This window comes from Macaca mulatta, chromosome 7, assembly GCF_049350105.2.
Source record: "Macaca mulatta isolate MMU2019108-1 chromosome 7, T2T-MMU8v2.0, whole genome shotgun sequence".
NCBI classification, from domain to species: Eukaryota; Metazoa; Chordata; class Mammalia; order Primates; family Cercopithecidae; genus Macaca; species Macaca mulatta.
The window spans coordinates 10,108,640-10,132,560 of record NC_133412.1 but is presented as its reverse complement, the minus strand read 5'-3'; the positions used below and the strand labels follow the sequence as shown (position 1 = coordinate 10,132,560).

General features: G+C 38.7%; 1 protein-coding gene across 2 annotated transcripts in view; it reads left to right on the top strand.

Moving 5' to 3' along the window:
• FMN1 (formin 1) overlaps nt 1-23,921 on the top strand; it is a 378,430-nt gene that overhangs the window by 206,466 nt on the left and 148,043 nt on the right. For both annotated transcript variants that reach the window (XM_015141784.3, XM_015141787.3), the window contains one exon: nt 20,173-20,260. In XM_015141784.3, the coding sequence (XP_014997270.3) occupies nt 20,173-20,260 (88 nt within the window). The remainder of the gene's footprint in view (nt 1-20,172; nt 20,261-23,921) is intronic.

Here is a 23,921-nt window from a genome sequence, read left to right as displayed (position 1 = left end):
TGTGGTATCCCAGATCAGTGGACAAAATTGACTACGAATAAAAGTATTTAAAAGTTAAATATATATGGCAAGAAAAGGAAAATGGATCCCTACCTCACTTCATAAATACAATCCCAGATGTAACAATGAGAAAGGAAAATTTTAACAATTTTTGAAAATAATATAGGAGCCTATCTTTTGGCCTCATATGGAAAAGACATGGAAAGCACAAAACAAATAAATATGACTACATTAAAATAAAATCATTGACATAAAGAACTCTTGCTCATCAAGACACCTTGAAGAGTATGAAAAGATATGCCACATGCTCAAAGACATTTGTAATACGTATAGCTAACTAAGAATTGTTATCCAAAATGTTTGTGGAATTCTTACCAATCAGTAATAAAAAGAAACTATGCTACCTGATCGTAGTAGGTGGAATTATAGATCATGCACCTAGTCGCTCCATATGCTGACTTTGAAACAATTCATTTGTATTTAGCTTCTTAACCATCCCTGCCTCCCTCAACACAGGATGCCTCTTGTTCATGTATATCTGGTATTCTGCCTCCCACAGCTATACCTAGGAATTTGCCAGTCCTCCAGCTTCACATTTTCTGTTTTAAAACTTAGAGGGCTCTCCTAGTTTTATGAAAGATAGATTTTTGTCTTTCAAATCATCAATCTCATAATTTGGGGCTAATTTTTTAGGAGAAGAGGACGTCGAAAGGCCTTTACCACCTTAAACTCCAAGTGAATTTGATTTTCACATCTTAAAGCCTATTCCTTTGTTGCAATATAACTAATTAGGGTTGTACATCTTTGCTGGAATAATTATTTCAAGGGAAAGGACTAGAAGTCAGACATCTAGGCGTCTCTGGGCAAATCACCTGCCATGTGTGTGATGCTCTGGTTCACCTAGGAGAACCTCTGGGTACATATGTTCATGATTTTCATGATTCCAGTCAAGATGGGTGTAGACACTCACTTTTCATGGATGGCAGTGGGTAGGCTTTTTGAGTCACTATGTTACACCATTGACCCGATAGCCTGAATGATAGTATGATCATAGATAGAATGAGAGTATGATACACACTTGTTTCCCATGATAGCTGTGCTATGAGAGTAAAAAGGAGGATAAAACTAATTATGAGAGGCATGTGCTGGGACATAACACCGCAAGTCCTAACAAAATCTTGCAGCAATTCTAAAATATGTACTAAAATACAGCATTATTTCGTCTTTCTCTTTTTACCAACATTCCATGGAATATTTATTTTATATTCATGGAAGGAACTCAGCGAACCTGTTAGAAGCAATGTGGCACTTACGTATCAGCAGCTGTTAGCCAGAAAATTAACAGAGTGGAATGACTTGGGTTGTAAATAATGTACATTATGGCAATGGTAGCAGATGAAGACTATGTGAGAGGTTGTGTACGAAAGGAAAATGTGAGGTGCCCTAAGTAACTTTAAAGGAAGAATTGTTTCCCTTGGAGTTCTGTCTCAGATTTTGCCTTCCAGTGGCTTGAGGCACTGCAGCTAGGGGTGCTCACTGTCGCTGGCTCTTCACCTCTACACAGGAATGGGAAAGAGCCAGGTAATTTGCATCATGGGTACCCTGTGAATCGAAGGCCATCCATCATTTCTGATATCTTGAATGCAATGATTATCATATCAAAGACATATGATGACATTGAAGATAATAACTTTTCTGTTGCCCATTATCTCTAACCAGCTTGGAGTAATTATTAGCATGTGTTCTTTCCAAAGGCCTAACACTCTAAATGTTGGAAAGAAAAAGCCCTATTCGAGCCACCAAGGATATACGTGTGTGAGACTGGGTTGAAGTTTTTATTATTAGATGAGGAATTATATAGACAAGACAGGAAGTCCAAAGGTCATGGAAACTTTGTTGTTTAGAGGTTTCAGGAGGGCACTGTGGCTGTGTGTATACTTGGGATTGACTTTCTATGAGAAAGTTGTCTCCGATACTTATTGAATGAGTACAATAGCTTTAGTAAAGGACTTTGTGGAGATTGATATTCTGAAAGGGGCACATGGGAAAAACCTCTGGAAATCAGGGATTATAGAAATATACATACATACACACACACACACACACACATATGTATATGTATAAGCACTGTGCTAAGTGCCAATGATTGGGAACAAAATAGTACATTTATTTAGAGTCACTTCACCCCTCAAAATGTGGTGCATGGACCAGCAGCAACATAATCACCTAGAAGATGATCAGAAATATAAAAATACCAGCCCTTGTATTAGTTTCCTAGGGCTGACTTAACAAACTATCACCAACTGTTGACTTGAAACAACAAAACTTTATTGTCTCATAATTCAGGAGTCTAGGAGTCTAAAATCAAAGCTGTTTGCAGGGCCAAGCTTTGGTAGCTCTGGTTCTGTCTGAAGGCAAGGCAGTGAATGCATTGATGTCTCTTGGTCACTTGTGGTCCAAGACTCCATGATCAATGGGAAAATGCATGTGATTTTGTTGGGGGTTTGTTTTCTACATTAGACAAAATCAGAAATCTCCTGCCCACAGCGCTACCTCCCCCACCCCAGCCCATCACACCCCCACACTGCCATGGCCTTCACCTGCTGTGGCCTCCGCATTCGCCTTCTGAGTGGAATTCATCAGCCAGAAAAACAAGAAAAGGGTTTTTCTGTCTCATCAGGATGGGGACGGGGTGCCAAATATGTTCTCAGACTCAGGACAGGGTGACAATTTGCCTTTTCACATTTCTTGGTGAAGAGCCTAGATCCTTAAAGTAAACTTCATCCAAGCAATTTTATGTGTCCCCAAAAATAAGGCCATGGAAGAGATTCAGACCTAACAGTTTGACTAAACAGTGAAGCTTAGTTTTCCTTGAAACATTTACTGGGACAGATTATCGGCTGTGGAAAAGCTGATTTTAATGGCATTATCAGGCCAGTTGACAGAGACTTCTCCCCAGAAGCCTACCAGGCCACACTGGCCATTAGCAGCAAGAGGTTTTTTTGCACCATGTCAGATGACATTTCATAATATGGCACTACACAGCCAGCCAACCAGCTCTTCTGGGTGTGATGCCGGAGTGGCAGGGGGTGGAGCAGGGAAGAAGAAGGGGACCAAGGAAACTGAATCAGCATTCGTAGTCCTGGGCACCTGCCAAGTAACAATTGCATATTTCCAAAGAAGCACTCGTTCTCCCTTAAGAGAGAAAGCAAGATGACTGTGGTCCGGCTCTTCCCCTCCCCCAGGCACTCCCTCCTGGCACTGGCTGGGAGGAATCCTTGCTTACCTGTCCCATCTGTAGTCACTGCTGTATTAGAAATGGTAGGGAGGGGACCAGAAAAGCCACAGCTATAAAAGGATTTTGCCAGTTGCTTCTCCCATGATTTTCTTCTGTGCATAAGGCCTATATCCATAGGCTACCATGCCTCATCACCTTGCATCGTTTTGTATCACTTCTTGGAATTTCTTTCCATTGGGAAACTCTTGCTCTGTTTTCCCAATTAGATGTCTATTACTTAGAAGATTTTTTGATTTGGATGGTAGTTAAAGGAGAATAAAAATTAAACCTAAGACCTTCTTAATATTCTCTCTCATCCCACAAAGATACTGCTCTCTAATGCAGCTAAAGTTTATACCCTATACTAATTTATATTTATAATTTGGAGGTATTCAGACTAAAGTATCAGTGCAATCATCAGAGCCTGTAGCCTTTGAATAGGTGAATCGATTTCTTCATCTCTAACATAGGATTCTACTTGTCTTCCAACCCACTCCACAAGAATGTCTTAAAGAGAAACAACAGTCATTATGAAGGTACCTTTATCTATTTGGAAGCCCATGACTTAGAAGTGTAATAGATGACTGTTGCTAAGACAAGCTAACTTGTCATCGGTAGCATATCTACTTTATACGAACCAGTCTCTTAATGTCCATAGTTTGGCCAGGTGGTGCAATTCAGTGAGTATTGATGTGAAGCGTAAGCAAAAGATAACACTAGTTTGATAGCACAAAAATAGAAGTTGTATTTTTTTAGAATTGTACTTGAGAGAATCAGATTGCCTAATTTATGTGTATTCCCCACTCTGTTGTTCAGTCTTACCAAGAAAGGCCAGATCATGCATGCACTTGTTCTGTGTAGCTGACCGTGTACCCTATGTGGATATTTGGTATACAGGTCGAGTATCCCTTATCTGAAATGCTTGAGACCAGAAACGTTTCAGATTTCAAATTTTCCAGTTGAGCATTCCAAATCTGAAAATCCAAGACCTGAAATACCCTACTGAGCATTTCCTTTGAGCACTGTATCAGCGCTCAAAAAGTTTTGGATTTTGAAATACTTCGTATTTTGGAGTTTTTGAGTTTTGAATTTGGGATGCGTAACCTGTATGTCATTGTCATGAAAGTCAATGTCTACTCATATATATAGATTCTGCATTTGTTCGTTTGTTTCTGGTGAGGTGAAACAGTTGATTCAGACAGGCAAAGCAGCAACTTCCACATGCCCTTAGTTCCCTGAAGTGCCAGCAGCTATTCATGGGTGATAACACATGTGGCTGTATTTGGACAGACTCTGTGCTTATTCGCCAGGCTCTAGGATAAAACTGACTGTGCTGGAGATGGAAACCCTGTGACTGGCACTGAGTATGTTCAAATGTGAAACTTAAGCCAAAGAGCAAAATATCCACTCGATCTGGTATAGGTATGAATGTGTTTGGTGTCTAGCAAAGGTGTAGATGTAGAAATTAATCATCTTCCTTTCAGACAGGGAAGGCTCCTTGGAAGAAGAGGGCTTCTGTGTTTCTCTGAATTTTGTAGCTATGCCAGACTCACTTGGCTGAGCAGACTTCCAGCACTTGTGGTCTATTCAGAACCATTTATTTTTATTTTTACTTTTGGCCCTGTCTGCCAAGCTCAGGCAGAAAGCTGAAGATATACAGTGTACAGATTTTCTGTAGATGTGAAAATCCCACTGGACCTGACAAGAATTCTTTCTCAGCCCGTCTGGCAGAACTTTTCTAGCTGAGCCGAGGGTATGATTTTCCCAGTGTAGCAAATCTGTCTTCCTATTTTTGTCTTAATTCTTGTTCACAGAGGCAGGCTTTAAAAAAATTCACGTATGTGAGGAATAATAAAAATTTGTCTATACCGGCTGACCGTACAGGTTTAGCTAGTGTGGGCCTGCCTTTCCCCCTCTGGAAGGCATTGGGAGAGTTCCTTAGGCAATGTAATAGTACGCATGCGTGACAGGCCCTAATCCTGGCGTGTGGCAGGGGTCTGGAAAGGCTTTGCCTTAAACTAGGCATGTCTAATAGGGTTTAACGCAACCTGCGAATTTGCCCCTGCACAAGGTCAGCTTGTAGGTCAGCCGAATGCTGCACAAATGGCAATTCTCCTCCAGACTGTGATTCTAGGAGAAGACCATGGGCTGCCAAGTTCAGCTGACTCTGGATAGGACTGAGATCAACAGAGGGCTTGCTAACATCTCCCAAAAACTGATTTTTAACAATTTGATGTAAAACATCTCTTGTTAACAAAGAAATGCTGATCTTGAGGTTTCTGAAGAAGCTTACTGTAGGGGATGGTGACCAGCTCTTTTCTACCTTCCTTGAGAGCAGAAAAAGATAGTTCAAAATGGGAGCATGAGGAATTTGAGTCAAACAGCAGGTAAAATAGTTCACTGCCAAAAGTTTCTTAATACTAGAAAGTGACTTTGAGGATTATTACATATCAAGTAATACGCATATGAGGACGAGGAAGAATGAAAAGTGAGTATGATAAGGGGTCATAGACTAGGAATGGGATGCACAGTTTAATTTGTGTTTACGATTAGCTGAAGTAGTACTATGTTTTATTGTTTGAGAGAAAATGGCTATAAATGTGTGCATTATCTAAATGTAACCTTAATAATTTCTTAAAGTGTGCACATTCTTGTAAAGTAAGGTCTGTACTTAAATACGTGGACTTCTTGGCCAACCCAAAGGCAGAGGGATAAATCAGATGAAATTTGTAGGTTTCTTCAGTGCGAAGTGTTAAATGACTCCGAAATCCAATTCAACCAGAGTAACACTGGATAAGCAAAATTTTACAAAGACTTGCACTCTCCAGTAAATGTTTTCTGAACTGTCTTTCCTGAACAGCCTGGAGTGGCCACTTTTCCCCCCCAAGAACCTACATGGGATAAAATCAAGTTGGGAGCTTAAAGCATAAATTCTATGTACTGGCTTCACATAAACTCGGAAAATCATTATTTTGACATTCATATTACTGGTTACTGCAGCTTGATTTTTTTCACAGGCTGCTTTTTATGTTGCGTGGGAATAAGGCACAACCTGTGAGTCAGGGGCTCTCGGGGAACCCTTCCTTTGTTATTTACCTAAGGCAATCTAACTAACTCCTTTTAATATGGGGAAGCTGGATACTAATACAGTCAGGAATCCCACTAATGTCTAACAATCAAATGTGATAAACTGACCTCATGGTTTTGTGAAAACCTCTACTGCTGTTGGGTCCAAATGCCCAGAGGAACCTTTACCCTAGTGGCCATGAAGAATAGAAAGAGTCCTTTCTGTTTGGACACCCAGACCATGAAGTACAGTGTCTTTTGGGGTTCATGTTCTGCAGAGCCTGTCATCTCTCAAGACTCCTTGATGGAGAGGTTTTATAAAAGTGAGATCTGGATTTTTGTTTCAGAAAAAAGACACTGGATGTAATACTCTTTTGGGAATGTGTTTGAGTTACCTGGAAAAAGATTGTGCTAAAAACAGCCACCTTTTTCAAACCCCCTTTTTTAAATAAGAGTGTTGGCATTTTCAAGGATCGTGTACCTAAGAATAATTACAAACTCTTTTAAGTTACTGATCCTATGAATAGCTCCTGTATCAGTTATTTATGTATGTTTGCCCTCTTTAAACTAGTCTTTGAACTCCAGTAAACACACACATCACACACACACACACACACACACACACACACACACACAATTTTTATTTTGTTTGCAGTAGACATAGGAATTTGCATATTGTGAGGACTGTTGAATTGGACTGTCTGCCTTTCAGCATTGGTACAATGATAAGTAAGGGCAGGCCTAGAAATATAAGGCTGAAGGCTGATCTCCTGACTTTTCTCTTAATAACTGGTTTACTAGATCGTGATGTTGATCCTGTTCCACAGCTGGCCAAGGGGTCATTCATGAAAGCTCAGCAGGCAAAGGTTGAAAACTAGAGGGAAGGACTGTTGTAGTTTATGGCTACAGTTCTCAGTTTTTGTATTTCTACTTAGATTGTGATATTGTTGGGAACCTTTTCCTTAGACCAAATAACTGAAAAATTGTCAAAATAGCACAGAATGCTAGTATCAAACAGAAACTTACAGAGTGGGTTGTGCTTAATAATTAGATTTTTAAGTTAATAATCAGTTTCTTATAACTTTTGTATTTGAAATCTGTGGTTATATAAATATATACATTAAATTTCCTACCATAAAAAGAACAGAATATTAAGTATCTGACAATTTCAGGCAATTTATGATTCTAAAAATTTTCCAGATTATCACTGTGATCACCAGTCCACAGCGTTCAGTAAATAAATACATAGATATGAAAGGTGTAATTCATTGAATTCGATTTCTTTCAAGTGCAGTATAAGAGAGGTCAATGGATTTGGGAGAATAAATACCCAGTATTAGTTTATCTTCATATAGTTTTTCTCTTCCAAGGGGAATTTTTGAAATTCACTTTTTCTGTCTAAAAGTTAGCTTACTAATAATGCATATAATCCAATAAAAGAAAAGCCAGGGAAATTTTCAGTTAAAAGACGATTCAACATAAATTGCGTTCTGGTTATTTGAAACTTAACAATGATTCTAAAAAAGTATTCAGAAAGCAAAGTAATAATATTGGTTGATAACACATAAAAAAACAAATTTTGTCATGTTCCACATCTTTGTTCTCACTTTTTCTTGTTCTCTTCTTCAGTTTTCTTCACTCTTGTCTTTTTTTCCCCTTAATATTTTCTTCCTCACTACTCTACAATACATTCTTCAGTAATGGGTATATATCTGGGTAAGGAGGTTGTAAGATTTGATAATGCACATAAAAAATGAATTACCATAACAATTTGGTTAGCTGTGCTTCTTGTTTTAATGCCCCAGCAGTGAGATAGCTATACATACTTTACAGGACTCTTGCGCCTCAAGTATTGTTATCACTCTGGAAGTCCACAGGGGACCACTAAAGGAATAACGGTTTACAATATTGCAATGCTCACTGCCCCCAGCGCACAACTGTCCATTTGGATTAGCTGATGTGCAGAGGAACACAATACCAGTGCTTAGTGGAGGTGTAGTAAAAGGTCGTTCTGTTCCCTCTTCTTCCCTTTGAAAATGACTTTTATGTACAGCAGGTTCTTTGTAAATCTTTTTTCCTCTTATTTAGCTAAGTCCTTATTTAAGTGTATTTGCATTATACCAGCCTACTAGATCTAGTAATTGGAAAATATAGCAAAAACAATATAAAGACAATTCATAAGATGTGACTAATAAAAATCATTAAAAATGCAAAACAAAATCATGAAAACACATTTCACCTATTTTTCAGCCAACAGTTTTAAAATTGGTAATACCTAAAGTGGGTGTGGGAACAGAAAAACAGTCACTCTCAAATACTTGGCAGAGTAAGTCTAATAAACAATTCTGAAATATTTATCAAATTTTCAAATGGGCACATTATTTGAATGATTTCTGTGAGTCCTATGAAAATACAAACTTGCATGATTAAGGATATATCTGCATGCTTGTTCATTGTAGCGTTCTTAACAATTGACAAAATTTGGAACATTTATTCAGAGTCTCTCTCTGTCACCCAGGCTGGAGAGCAGTGGCTTGATCTTGGCTCACTGCAACTTCCGCATCCTGGGTTCAAGCAATTCTCATGGCTCAGCCTCCCGAGTAGTTGTGATTACAGGCGTGAGCCACCACACCCCCCTATTTTTTGTATTTTTAGTAGAGATGGGGTTTCATCATGTTGACCAGACTGGTCCCAAACTCGTGGCCTCAAGTGATCCACCCACCTCGACCTCTCAAAGTGGTGGGATTACAGGTGTGAGCCACAGTGCGTGGCCAAAATTTGGATGATTTCTAATTGTCTTTTAGCAGGGGAATACTTAAATGATGTGATGTTTTTAGAAATTGCTCTGCCTGCGCTGACAAGGAAGATGTCAGTAATGTATTTCTACATGGAAAAAAAAAGTTAGTGAAAAAAATTGTGCAATAAAATGTACACTTTTTCCCTCTTTTAGTCTTCAAGTTTCCTTTTTCCTCATGTATACTTCCAACGCTTTCTCCTCACACCCTGCTAGCCAAATTTCTAACCAATCTCAGGAAAATCTAAGTATATACCAAAGTCTTGGGTTGTACTGAACCATTTCTTTGTGTGTTCACAAGTCCAATGTGTTATTTTCCTTCATTTGTTTCCTTTCAGTTATTTTGCGTATCTTGACTTAAGGAAGATCTTTTAAGACATGTTTCTTCTACTCTTTTTCTCGTTATTCTTCCTTCATTTCTAATTCTTTTCCTTGTAGTTTGTTTGGTACTGTCCTCCAATTATGAAGGAGAGGCCAGCCCCCTTTCAGTGAAGCCTGACTCAGTCTCAGATCAGTCTGCTCTTACTTTCACTACCAACATGGCCGTATGAGCCACTTTGTGACTGGGAACACTTTGGTGGAACCCAACCACTTTCGTCTTCTCTCTCTATCCATGGATAATATGGCATTTGCCTCTCAGAAACTAAAAGTGGGAAAGGGGGAGGTAATGTCATCAAGATGGAATAGAAAATGGCGGATCCTTGTTGCCCCATGGAGACGCCAGTTTAATGATACATGGACCAGTTCCCTTTGTGAGAAATTCAGAAATTAGTTAAGAGCCTCCTACACCCCAGGTGAACATGAAACCAGTTGTATTGAAGCTAATAGGAAAATTCATGGCACCCACTCATCTGGCTGCCTCCCTGGCACAATACACTGATTTAGAAGAAACTACCTCCTGGCTGCTCCTTCAGGAGGGGGAGAAAAGACTGGATCTTGTGTCTAATGTTCAGACTTTTGGGGAGGTACTTGAAAGACCGGTTTCTGTTGTGTCTCAATCTAAGAGCTAACAGGGAAAGATGCCAGGTTGGGAACCACTGAGAAGAAAGATGATGGTATGAATTAGCGTGCATTCATTGCAATTGCCCCTCACCCTTGCTCGGGGCAGAGTAAGTGAGAGTAAACCTCCAAATCCTGGCTTCTCCCTGGAGAAGGAAGAAGTCGGAGCATCCATCCAATGCTCTAGCTTTTCAGAGGGCTGCCTAAGAGACTGATTTCTGTCTTGCCCGACTTGGAGTGCTGATGGGACACAGCATACTCTAGATGCCTGGAGACTGCTGAGAACAAAAAGCTAGGTGGCCTGCAGCACAGTAGACAGAGACCCATACAGCTCAGCAGGTCCTCCCACAGAGATTGTAGGGGAAAGAAGAGTGGAGCTTGTGTCTATTGTTTCACCTTTTCACAGTGTTGTCCAAGGAACTGTTTTTTCTTCTTCCTCTGCTTCCTCCTCCTCTTCCTCTTCTTCATCTTCATCATCTTCTTCTTCCTTCCTTTCTTTCCTTCCTTCTCTTTCTCCTCCTCCTTCTCCTCTTCCTCCCACTCCCCCTCCTCTTTTCTCCTTTCTCCATTTCCTTCTTCGACTCTATGTGTTCATGGGACTTGATATACTCTAGATGTTTGGGGGCAGATGAGAACAAAAATGAACTGGACAGCTTACACCACCTCCGGAGAACCTGCAGTACCATAGACAGACACTAGAGAGAGCAGGGATTATGAGCTCCTGAAAAAGCAAAATCCCTCTAATTGAGAATTCACATACATAAATCCAGAGAACATTTATCTACAGAAAAGACTTGAGAATCCCCCAGAGACGTTAGCTGGGCTGATTGGCAAAGGTCTTTCACTGTATGAAATCAGTCTGTAAAGAATGGGAATGGTGACTTCTTTTTCAAATCCCAACACAAAGTAGCAAAGCACACAAAGAAACAGGAGCGTGGACCAACCAATGGAACAAAAAAAATCAAATAAACCAATCCTAAAGACACCGATGTATATGGATTACTTGACAAATAATTCAAAATAAATGTCATAAAGATTCTCAGTGAGCTCTGGAAAAAGATACATGAACAAAATGGCAGTATCAACAGAGAAAATATTATAAAGAACCAAACAAATATTGGAGCTAAAGAATACAATAACCAAATTTAAAAACTCACTAGTGGGGTTCAATAGCAGACTTAATGAAGCAGAAGGAGGAATCACATAAATCAAAGAGGTCATTTGAAATGATCTATTTAGAGGAGCAAAAAGAAAAAAATGAAGAGGAGGCTTGGTGCAGTGGCTCACAGCTGTAATCCCAGCACTTTGGGAGGCTGAGGTGGGCAGATCACGAGGTCAGGAGTTCAAGACCAGCATGGCCAACATGACCAACAAAACCTCATCTCTACTAAAAATACAAAAATTAGCTGGGTGTGGTGGTGCACACCTGTAATCCCAGCTACTCAGGAAGCTGAGGCAGGTGAACTGCTTGAATCTGGGAGGTGGAGGTTGCAGTGAGCCAATATCATGCCATTGCACTCCAGCCTGGGTGACAGAGCAAGACTCCATCTCAAAAAAAAAAAGAGGGAAGAAAGTCTAAGGGACGTATGGAACACCATCAAGCAGATCAGTATACACATTATGAGAATTACAGAAGGAGAAGGTAGAAAGGGAGGAAAGTATATGGGAAGAAATAATGGTCAAATATCTGGGGAAAGAAAGAAACATTCAGATTCAAGAAGCCCAATGGATCCCAATTAGGAGAACTCAGAAGACCACACTGAGCACATTGTTGTCAAATTGTCAGAAGTTAAAGACAAAAAGAGAATTTTGAAAGCAGGAGGAGAAAAGCAACTCATACAAGGGCACCCCAGCCAGACTATCAGAAGATTTCTCAACATGAACTTGCAGGCCAGAAGGACATAGGGTAATATATTCAAAGCAATGAAAGAAAATTACCAAGTAAGAATACTATATCTAAGAAAACTGTCTTTTGGTTAGGTGTGGTGGGTCACACCTGCAATCCCAGCAATTTGGGAGGCTAAGGCAGGCAGCTCAGAAGGTCAGGAGTTCGAGATCTGCCTGGCCAGCGTGGTGAAATCCTGTCTCTACTAAAAATACAAAAAATTAGCCAGGCATGGTGGTGTGTGCCTGTACTCTCAGGTACTCGGGAGGCTGAGGTAGGAGAATTGCTTGAACCCAGGAGGCAGAGGTTGTGGTGTGTGAAGATCATGCCATTGTACTCCAGGCTGGGTGACAGAACAAGACTCTGTCTCAAAACAGAAAGGAAAAACTGTCTTTCAGCCAGAGACAGCGGCTCATACCTGTAATCCCAGCATTTTGGGAGGCCAGGGCAGGTGGATCACCTGAGATCAGGAGTTTGAGACCAGCCTGGCCAATATCGTGAAACCCCATCTGTACAAAAAATACAAAAATTAGCCCAGTATGGCAGGGGACACCTATAATCCCCGCTACATGGGAGGCTGAGGCAAGAGAATCGCTTGAACCTGGGAGGTGGAGGTTGCAGTGAGCCAAGATTGCACTATTGCACTCCAGCCTGGGCGACAGAGTGAGACTCAGTCTCCAAAAAAGAAAAAAAAAAGGAAAAGAAAAAGAAAAGAAAAACTGTCTTTCAAAAACAAAAGAGAAATAGATGTTCCTAGATAAATAAAAGATAAAAGTGTAGGGTGTTCATGACCAGTAGACTTACAAGAAATGATAAAGGGAGGCTTTTAAAGTTGAAATGAAAGCTCGTGATATAGTAACACAAAACCATATGAAAACGCAAAGCTTATAGATAAAGGTATATATACGGACAAATACAGCATATTATAATGATGTGGATAAATCACTTTTAACTCTGGTATAGAATTTATACCTGCTAGATATTAAAAACAAATGTAATTATAAAAATAAGTCAGTGGATACACAATAGAAAACGTGTAAATTGTTATATCAGTTACATAAAGTGTGGGAGTGGAGAAGTAAGAGTAGAATTTGTAGATGTGATTGAAATTAGCTTAAAATAGATGATTATACCTATAAAATGTTTTATATAAGTCTCATAGTAACAACAAAGAAAATGCCTAGATTCAACAACAAAAAGAGAAAAGAATCAAAGTAAGTCACTATAAGAAACAGAACACAAAGGAAGTCATCAATATAGAAAAAGACAAAACTACAAAAGCTACAAAACAATTAACAGATTAGCCATAATAAGTTCCTCACTCTCAGTAATTACTTTAAACTCAAATAGAGAAAATTTCTCAGTCAAAAGACATAAAATTGCTAAATTGATTAAAAAAAATGGAACTATATGCTGTCTATAATAGTCTTATTTGAGACTCAAAGACACACATAGGCTGAAAGTGAAAAGGGATGGACAAAGATATTCTGAGAGTTAATTAAAAAACAAAAACAAAAACAAAACTGACATCCTTAGCTAAACTGAAAACAATTCAAAAGACAGCAGGGTGGCTATGGTTAGAGTTTAAGTCAAAAACTCTAATAAAAGACAAAGAAGGACATTATTTAATGATAAAAGGGTCAATTCACCAGGAAGATATAACAGTTATAAGTATATGTGCACCCCACATACGAGCCAAATATATGAAGCACATTTTTACAGAACTAAAGGGAGAAATAGCAACATAACAAAGGGAGATTTCAGTAACCCACTTTTGATAAATGATGTTACAAGACAGATAAACAATAAGGAAACAGAGGACTTGAGCAATACTATGTACCAAATGGACATAATGGAAATAAACAGACCATTCCACCCAACAGGAATTGCGTTTTGAAACACATTCTTCTCAAGTGCACATTCTCCAGGATAAGTCACACGTTATGTCAGAAAACAAGCCTTAACAAATTTCTAAAAATTGGAATTATACCAAGTATCTTTTCTGACCGCAATGGCATGAAACTAGAAATAATAGCAGGAGGAAAACTGGAAACTTTATACATACAGGGAAATTAAACAGCACACTTTTGAACAGCCAGTGGGTCAAAGAAGAAACCAAAAGGGAAATTGGAAAATATCTTGCAACAAACAAAAACAAAAATACAGCATACCAAAACATATGGGATGCAACAAATGCAGTACTAAGAGTAAGGTTTTAGGGTGAACACCTATGTTTAAAAAGATTTCAAATAAACAACCTAACTCTTCACCTCATGGAACTAGAAAAAGAAGGATAAACTAAGCCCAAAGTTAATCAAAGAAATGATATAAGGATTTCAGCAGAAATAAGCAAAATAGAGCATAGAAAAACAATAGGAAAATAGTCAACAAAACAGAGTTGGTTTTTTGAAAAGATCAACAAAATTGACAAATCATTAGCTAAACTAAGGAAAGAAGAGAAAACACAAGTATATAAAAAATGAAAGAGAAGACATTACAACTGATGCCACAGAAATAGAAGGTTTGTAAGATCCTATTATGAACAATTACATGCCAAAAAATTGGATAACCTAGGAGAAATAGATCAATTCCTAGAAATGTACAACCTACCAGGACTGACATGATGAAGTGGAAAATCTGAACAGACTTGTAACAAGTAAGGAGATTGAATCAGTAATCAGAAACCTCCAGAGAAAAGTCCAGAACCAGATGGCTTCAGTGGAGAATTCTACCAAACATTTAAAGAATAATTAACAGAGAAGCAGTGCTTCTCAAACTCTTCCAAAAAATTGAAGAGGTAACCCTTCCAAATTCATTTTAGGAGAACAGCATTACTCTGATACCAAAGCCAAAGACATTACAAGAAAAGAAAACTACAGGCCATTATCTCTTACAAATACAGATGTTAAAATTCTCAACAAAATAGTAGTGAACTTAATTTTTTTTTTTTTGTTTGTTTTTTCAGATAGAGTCTCGCTCTGTTGCCCAGGCTGGAGTGCAGTGGCACAGTCTCAGCTCACTGCAACCTTGGCCTGTTGGGTTCAAGGGATTCTCCTGCCTCAGCCTCCCAAGTAGCTGGGACTACCAGGCACGTGCCTCCATGCCCAGCTAATTTTTTGTATTTTTAGTAGAGACGGGGTTTCACCATGTTGGCCGGACTGGTCTCTAACTCCTGACCTCAAGTGATCCACCCGCCTTGGCCTCCAGAAGTACTGGGATTACAGGCGTGAGCCACTGCGCCTGGCCTAGTAAACGTAATTAAATAGCACATTAAAAGGATCATATACCATCACCAAGTGTCAATTATCTCTGGAACGCAAAGATGGTTCAACATATGAGTATTAATGATATTACATTAAAAGAACAAAGGATAAAAATATTTTGATACATGCAGAAAAAGCATTTGAAAAAACTGAACACTGTTTTCTGATAAAAACTCATCAGACTGGGAATAGAGGGAAATTACCTAAAGAAGGAAATATTCTTTAGAAGGAATAGAAAGAAATAAAGACCATAAACTAAAAGCTCAAAGCTAATATTGTACTCAAGGTTGAAAAACTAAAAGCATTTCCATTAAGATCAGCAACGGCCGGGCGCGGTGGCTCAAGCCTGTAATCCCAGCACTTTGGGAGGCCAAGACGGGCAGATCACGAGGTCAGGAGATCGAGACCATCCTGGCTAACACGGTGAAACCCCGTCTCTACTAAAAAATACAAAAAAACTAGCCGGGCGAGGTGGCGGGCGCCTGTAGTCCCAGCTGCTCGGGAGGCTGAGGCAGGAGAATGGCGTGAACCTGGGAGGCGGAGCTTGCAGTGAGCCGAGATCGGGCCACTGCACTCCAGTATGGGCAAGAGTGCCAGACTCCGCCTCAAAAAAAAAAAAAAAAAAAAAGATCAGCAACAAGACAAGGATGCTCACTCATGCTGCTTTATTCAACATAGTACTGAAAGTCATAGAGCCATTAGTCAAGAGAAAGGCATCAAAGTTGGAAATAGTAAGATTATCTATGTTCACAGATATGATCTTAAATGTAGAAAACCCTAAGGATTCCCCCCAAAAAGTAAACTGTCAAGAACTATTAAAAACATTCAGCAAACTTGCAGGATTCCAAATCAACAAACAAAAATTAGTTGTGTTCTTATACACACAAAAATATTAATTACCTGGAAGGGAAATTAAGAAAACAATTTCGTTTAAAATAAAATCCAAAAAGTGAAATACTTAGGAATAAACTGAAAAAGGTAAAAGACTAGTACAGACTAGTTTTGAAAACTACAAAACATTGCTTACAAAAATTTAGGAAGACACATAACTGTAAAGACATCTCATATTTATGGATTGAAAGAATTAATATTATTGAATGTCTTTATTCCCCAAAGCAACGTACAGATTCAGTGCAGTTCCTCTTAAAATCCCAGTGGCAGCTTTGCAGAAATAGGAAAAAACAATCCTAAAATTTGTATGGAACCACAGAAGACCCTGAGTAACCAAAACAACCATGAGAAAGAACAAATCTAGGGGACTCTCACTTTCTGAATTCAAAACAAATTGCCAAGCTGCAGTAATCAAAACAGTATGGTACTGGCATAAAGATAGACATTATAGGCTGATAGAACAGAATAGAGAACCCAGAAATAAACCCAAGCATATATAGGCAAACGTTCTTTGACGAGGGTGTCAAGACTATACAATGGGGAAGGAATAATCTCTTCAACAGATGGTGCTGGGGGGACTGGCTATCCACACACAAAATAATGAAATTGGATCCTTATCTTGGAACATATATAAAAATCAACTCAGATTAGAAACTTAAATGTGAGACCTGAAACTATGAAACTTAAAAAAAAAAAAAAAAAAAAAAAAAAAAAAAAAAAAAACAGAGAAAACCCTATAAAATTGATTTTGGCAATTATTTCCAGGATATAACATAAAAAGCACAGATCAAAAAAAAGAAAGAAAAAATAACAGATGCACAAAGGGGACTATGTCAAATGAAAAAGCTTCTGCTCAGCAAAGGAAACAATCAGCAGAGTGAAAAGGCAACTTACAGAATGGGAGAAAATATTTGCAAACCGTATATCTGATAAAAATGCGCTAAAGACTTACCCAGACATTTCTCCAAAGAAAGTGTACAAATGGCCAACAGGTATAGAAAAAGATGCTGAATTTCACTAATCACCAGGGAAATGCAAATCAAAATCACAATGAGATAACCCCTCACGCCTGTCAGAATGGCCACTGTCAAACTGAAAAACACCAAGTGTTGTTCAGGATGTGGACAAATTGGAACCTTTGTATACTGTTGGTGGAAATGTAAAATGGTGTAGTCACTATGGAAAACAGTATGAAGTTCTTCAAAAATTTAAAAATAGACCGGGTGCAGTGACTCACACCTGTAATCCCAGCGCTTTGGGAGGCCAAGGCAGGCAGATCACGAGGTCAGGAGATCGAGACCATCCTGGCTAACACAGTGAAACCCTGTCTCTACTAAAAATACAAAAAATTAGCTGGGCCTGGTGGTGAGTAGTCCCAGCTACTCAGAAGGCTGAGGCAGGAGAATGGCATGAACCCGGGAGGTGGAGCTTGCAGTGAGCCGAGATCAAGCCACTGCACTCCAACCTGGATAACAGAGCGAGACTCCATCTCAAAAAAAAATAAATTTAAAAATAGAACTACCATACGATCCATTAATCTTTCTTCTGGATATTTATCGAAAAGAATTGAAGTCAGTGTATTGAAAAGCTATTCCCATGTTTGTTGCAGCGTTATTCACAATAGCAAAGAGATGGAGACAACCTAAATGTCCATTGATGGGTGAATGGATAAAGAAAATGTGGTATGTACATACAACGGAATATTACTTGACCACACACACACACAAAAGGAAATCTTGCCATTTGCTACAACACAAATTGGTCTAAGGACATTATGCTAAGCGAAAATAGTCACAAAAAGATAAATGCCGCGTGATTCCACTTATATGCAGTATCCATGGTGGTCAAACTCAAAGGAACGGAAAGTAGAATGATGGTTTCCAGGGGCTGGAACAATGGCGAATTGGAAATTTGCTATTCTGTGGGTATAAAATTTCAGTTATACAAGGTGAAAAAATTCTAGAAATCTGCTGTACAACATTGTGCTTATTTAAAATTTTGTTAACAGGGTACATTTCATATTGTGCACTTTTCATAAAAATAAAGAGAAATTGGTGTTAAGCCTTCAAAGCCATGGAAGAATAAAGAGGAAAAGACTGAGAGGATTTAGGACATATCATTCTGTGCCCATTGTGTCCTTACCATTTTAGTTGGTTTTGAGAAACCTGGTAGTTTTTCACAAGAGTGGCTACATGGAAACATAGACGGATATTTTTCAAAATCTACTCAAAAGTAGACAGAGAATTTGGTACAGGTAGGGAAGAGAATACAAATGCTCCAGCCTCACCACTGCTTAGCTGCCCCCCAGCCCTTTTTAGGAAATCAGCATCAGATTTCCAAACAAACAAAAACCTCTTAAGGCATTAGTCCCAGTAAAGGTAACACTCACCAAATACCTGGTTGTGCCGAGTCATTCGACAGAATTCCAAGCATGGCTTATGGTGATAACATCCTTTCCACAGTTCAGCCTGGTTGTGTAATGGGGTGGGGGGTAGATTTACCTCATTTTACTCAGGGACAGACAGAATCAATATCTTTCTTGCTCTTTTACTCTCTCGTGATCTCTCTCCTGCTTGCTTTTAATTAGCTAACAGAGAAACGTGCATTTGTACATTATTCTTGTAGGCGGAATATTACTGGTAGTTTTCGGAGCCCTAACTGGATAGCTTGGTGCATGTTCATTTGAAGAAACTTTTCAACCCAGCTGTGATCTTGTCATGAATTTGATCCTGTTCCTGTGTCCTTGTCATTGATGTGTATGCCATGGTTGTGGTTGTATCAGTCACCATCCTGGACACTTAAGAATTAGTCTAGTCAATTCCCAAAACGTTTCTCTTTTTGAATTTGCACTCCAGTTAGTTTAGGTGATGCTTTTATTTGCCTTTTTGACTCTTTACAGCGAACTTCTTAGGACTTGATCTGTCTTAGTCACCTCCGTATCCCCAGAATACAAAGCAATACAACGTAACATGCACAGTAAATATTTTTTGACTGGGTGCATGGCTGAATAGTTATTTAAAGCTAAATTGACTTTTCTTAATTTTTTTATCGGATGAAAAAATCATTTGACTTTAAATTTGGGTTCTCTAAGAAAAAGCCAGAAATTGCATTTTTTAAGGAAGATATTTTATATGCCTAATTGCCTTTTTTTTTTGCGTTTGTTTTCGTATTAAAAAATACTGAATACCCTCTCTATTTCTCTTTAAAACTCCTAAAATTCTCTCTGCCCCAAGAATCTTTCTCTCTAAGGCGAATGTTATATAGAGAATGTTTTATAGAGACCCTGTCTCTATAAAAAAATTTAAAAATTAGCCGAGTGTGGTGGTGCCTGCCTGTGATCCCAGCTGCTCTGAAGGCTGAGACAGGAGGATCACTGAAACCCAGGAGGTCAAGGCTAAGGCAAACTCTGATCACGCCACTGCACTCCAGCCTAGGTAACAGAGCTAGACCTTGTCTCAAAATAAAAGTATAGACTAAATACAGTCAGTCCTTCATGATGAGGAAATCATTTCATAGAGAGTGTGTCACTTTACCAAGGCCGTATGGCTGGTGACTGACTCAGATGTTCATGCTTTTTCCTCTAAATCACTCAGAAGATGACATTACTAAAAAGATTGGAGGCTATGAAGTGTTTTCACCAGTAGCAACATGAAAATATTCCAATGATAAGTGAAAAAGTTGGATAGGACATTGTATACATCTTGATGCTGGTATAACTTAGTACTTGAGTAAAATGATCAGAGTAAGATATAAAGATTTAGTGTTTGTATTAGGCTGATGGAATTTTGTGTGTTTATTTTGTAAAATGTCTTCCATTATGTAAGATGTCTATAATTGTGGATAAGTTACTTTCCAATTATTATTTTAAAAAAAGTACATGCAGCATCAATTTGTTTCGTCAATCAGTGTATCTAAAAACTCTTAATGTTTTTGGTGTGCCTTCTGAAAGACTGTATGGTCATTTGAGCTTGTATTTTTTTTTTTTTTCTAATTTTAGATCATCAAATTATTGGATGGAAAACGATCTCAAACTGTGGGAATCTTGATATCTAGTTTACATTTAGAAATGAAGGATATCCAACAGGGTAAGTCTTTTCTATCACTTTTGTTTTCCTTTTTCCATTTTTTAAAAAACATTTCATTCTGAAGAATGTCAAACACATACAAAATTAGAATGCCCTAATGAATCCCATATACCCAATAGTCAGCTACAGAACCATCAACTCACTCTTGTTTTATCTGAAAACACTCTCCTCTCACCAGATAGGTTATTGTGAAGCAAATTTCAGATGCTTTATAAGTCGTCTGTTAAAAATGTTAGCACTATTGCTAAAAGATAAGGGTACTTTATTATTTGTTTTACAGATGGGGTTTTGCCATGTTGCCCAGGCTGGTCTCAAACTCTTGGGCTCAAGCAATCTGCCCACCTTGGCCTCCCAAAGTGCTGAGATTACAGGCGTGAGCCACTGTGCCTGGCCCAAGGATACTTTTCCAAACAATACTCCATCCAGTGCCATTATCCTTCCTTTAAAAACATTAATCACAGTTTCTTGGTATCATCACATAGGTAGTTCTAATTTCCCTGTTGTTTGTATACTCATTAATTCATCCATTCATTTATAGTTAAATGAGGATCCAAACAAATTCCATGCGTTGCCTTTGATGTGTCTCTCAAGTTTATTTTAATCCAGAAGTTTCTACCCTCCATTTTTTCCCCTTTGTAATTTATTTGTTGAAGAAACCAGGTCAGTCCTCTTGTAGACTTTCCCACATTTTATATTTTGCTGATCATGTTGCCATGCTTTTATTTATCGTGTTCCCCTGTCCCGTGTTTTCTGTAAACTGTCTGATCTAGAGACTTAATCTGAGTGGAAGAATGCATCATAGATGCTATTACATTTTCTCTCAAGAAGTACATAATATTTAGTTATCTGTGATGTTAGTGAGCACTTATGATATTTGCCCAGATTCATTATTTCATTAGAAGTTTTCAAAAAAATGATGTACTAATTCCATCATTTCTTCTTTATTAGCTGGAATACTTCTAGGGAGAAACACTTTCCTTCATTTGGTTAATCATTGTTTCTTAATGCTTTCGTTTTCAAAATGTTATTATTTCTATTTGGTTATCTTTGGCTCAATTTTTAGATAAAAGACATTTAAAGAGAAGAGATTTTGTGTGTATATATTTTTATTGGTATCTAGAAAAGTAGACCAGAACACATCATACCTTTTCGAAATCTGTGTCTCGCATGAAAACAATACTCTTCTTTCTCAGTAATTAATTAGATGTAAATCTTTTGGGGTTTTTTGGGGGGTGGGGGGGATTTTTTTTTGATACGGAGTTTCGCTCTTGTTGCCCAGGCTGGAGTGCAGTGGCGTGATCTCGGCTCACCACAACCTCCGCCTCCCGGGTTCAAACAATTCTCCTGCCTCAGCCTCCCAAGTAGCTGGGATTACAGACGTGCACCACAACGTACAGCTAATTTTTTAAGTAGAGACGGAGTTTCTCCATGTTGGTCAGGCTGGTCTCGAACTCCTGACCTCAGGTGATCCACCCGCCTCGGCATCCCAAAGTGTCGGGATTACAGGCGTGAGCCACCGCACCTGGCAAATGTAAATCTTTATATTGACATTTCACTTATATTTTCTGAATGATAATTACAATCTCTTAGACGGTTTCAGTAGAATTTAGTATGAGTTTCACAGTGAAAACATCTGAAACCACACTGCCCTTTAGGTTTCAGTTCATGTTGTTTAGTCATTTGACTTTGCTGCTCAGCAGAATACCCACAGGTCCTGACCTGCAAGACCCTTAAGTTACTTTCACATCACCTGCTACTTTTCCGTTCAAGAGAGCTTTGTTAGGGACTTAAAATTTTACTACATTGTAAAAACTGATAATTCCACAAAAAACTAAAACATCTTAAATGATAGTCACAGAGCATTCAAGTCAGCTATTTAATATTTAAGTTCATTAACAGAGCTGAATACGTAAGTGTGAATATTAAACCTCAGATAAAGTGAGTTTGGCAGAGGGTGGCTAAAAAGGCCTGTCACTGAAATGAGAATGGGATTCTTCAGGGACTTTAGAAGAATCTAAAGTGAGATCTTCCAGAAGAATTGAGTTTCTGATCAATTCACATCAGAAGAATGTGATGTTAGAGCGAGGGAAAAAAAGGAAAAACAAAAACAAATGTCTTCAGGGGATTTTATAGTCTTTCGGCAAAGGACTGACTTTTTTGAGGCAGTTATTGAAGTTAGATAGGGATTCTTTAGGTATCACGAAAGGGTCTTGTCTTGACAGTGGTTTCCATGAGCCTGGTGAAACTCAGGTGTGCTTGATTTCGTCACCATGATGTGTAACGCCGTGCATGTGAGTTTTCACAACGTCCTTATAACCTTAGACTATATTCCATTTGTTTTAAGCATGTCCTGCTGCAGTGTGTCAGATTTCCACATGGACAGAAGTCATTCCATTCATGTGACAGTCCAGTTACCAGCTCAGGACTGTAAACTTTCCATGGCATTCTAGCCTTATTAGATTGAATGTTTGTTGGGAGTTGAAAAAGATATTTGTGGATCCAGACCTTTTCCAATGTGATACTCTAGATAAGAACATGCTTCTGCAAAGCATAAGTGAACTTTCATTTCAGCATCGGAAATGTTGACTGTAGCATCACAGACTTCTAGGCCTTGTAGGAACTTTATTGTTCTTTTTCCTTCCTCAAGCACCTCTGTGATCTACCACAAAGTTGACTTCTGAGTTCTAAAATATCATCTCCATTCCATCTCTTCGTTTAGTAATGCATTCCAGATGAATATGGTGCTATAACTGGAGGTTAGTTTTCTTTTGGAGTCACTGACTGACACTGGCATCTGAAGGTCATTAGGAGCCCAGGCTGTATCAGTTATATTTCATTCTGAATGTGTGTGTGGAATGTACTTGGCCTTGTGTTGTCACCCTGGTGAAAGGACTCCCTGTGCTGATGTTGGCCTAAAAGGTTTATTTTAATGTGAGAGGGGCTATGGTGAGATGTGATTGGAGGAGGCCAGCTGGCCGCCAGGCAAGGTCTCACAGCAGATCAGTCCTGGTGAATGACCACAATTCAGAGGGTGTTCTTCAGCCCTATGGTCATATATTCATCTTTAGCCACGCACTAAGCCCAGAGGCCTTAACTCGTACTTTCCAAACTCACAAGAAGCTGATGTATAAACCAGAAAGCCAGTATATTCACTTAGAGGAGAGCATTCTTATGACAAAAAATAATTGAGTCACATTTGTTCATCATTTTCTCCACATCATTTGTCTCTACATGCCATTTTCCCCATTAAAATGTCATTTTCATCACTATTTCAGCATATGCATAATAAGCACACAGTAAATATTTTCTTGAATGCAAAGAAACAGGCATTAACAGATTTAGAGACAAAATACAGTACATGATTCTCAGAAAAATGAACCATTCAGTTGATGGGAATAGAAGTACTTACAGGCATTCTGGATTGCTTCAGGCATTCCAAGGTTCTAAATGGCAGTGACATTTCAATTTTTCTGAGATTGCAACTTTGTCACCTTGATAACAGTTTTGTGTGTTTCAGTCTGCAATATCTCCCACAAATAGATCATCTGGCTTTTACTGGTTTGGCTCTTTAAGAGCAATCTTCTTTTCTTCTTTTGTAAGAGGAGCACTTCTATGTGCTCTCCCTAGCACAGCCTACACTCTCCATTCGGGAAGAGGAGTT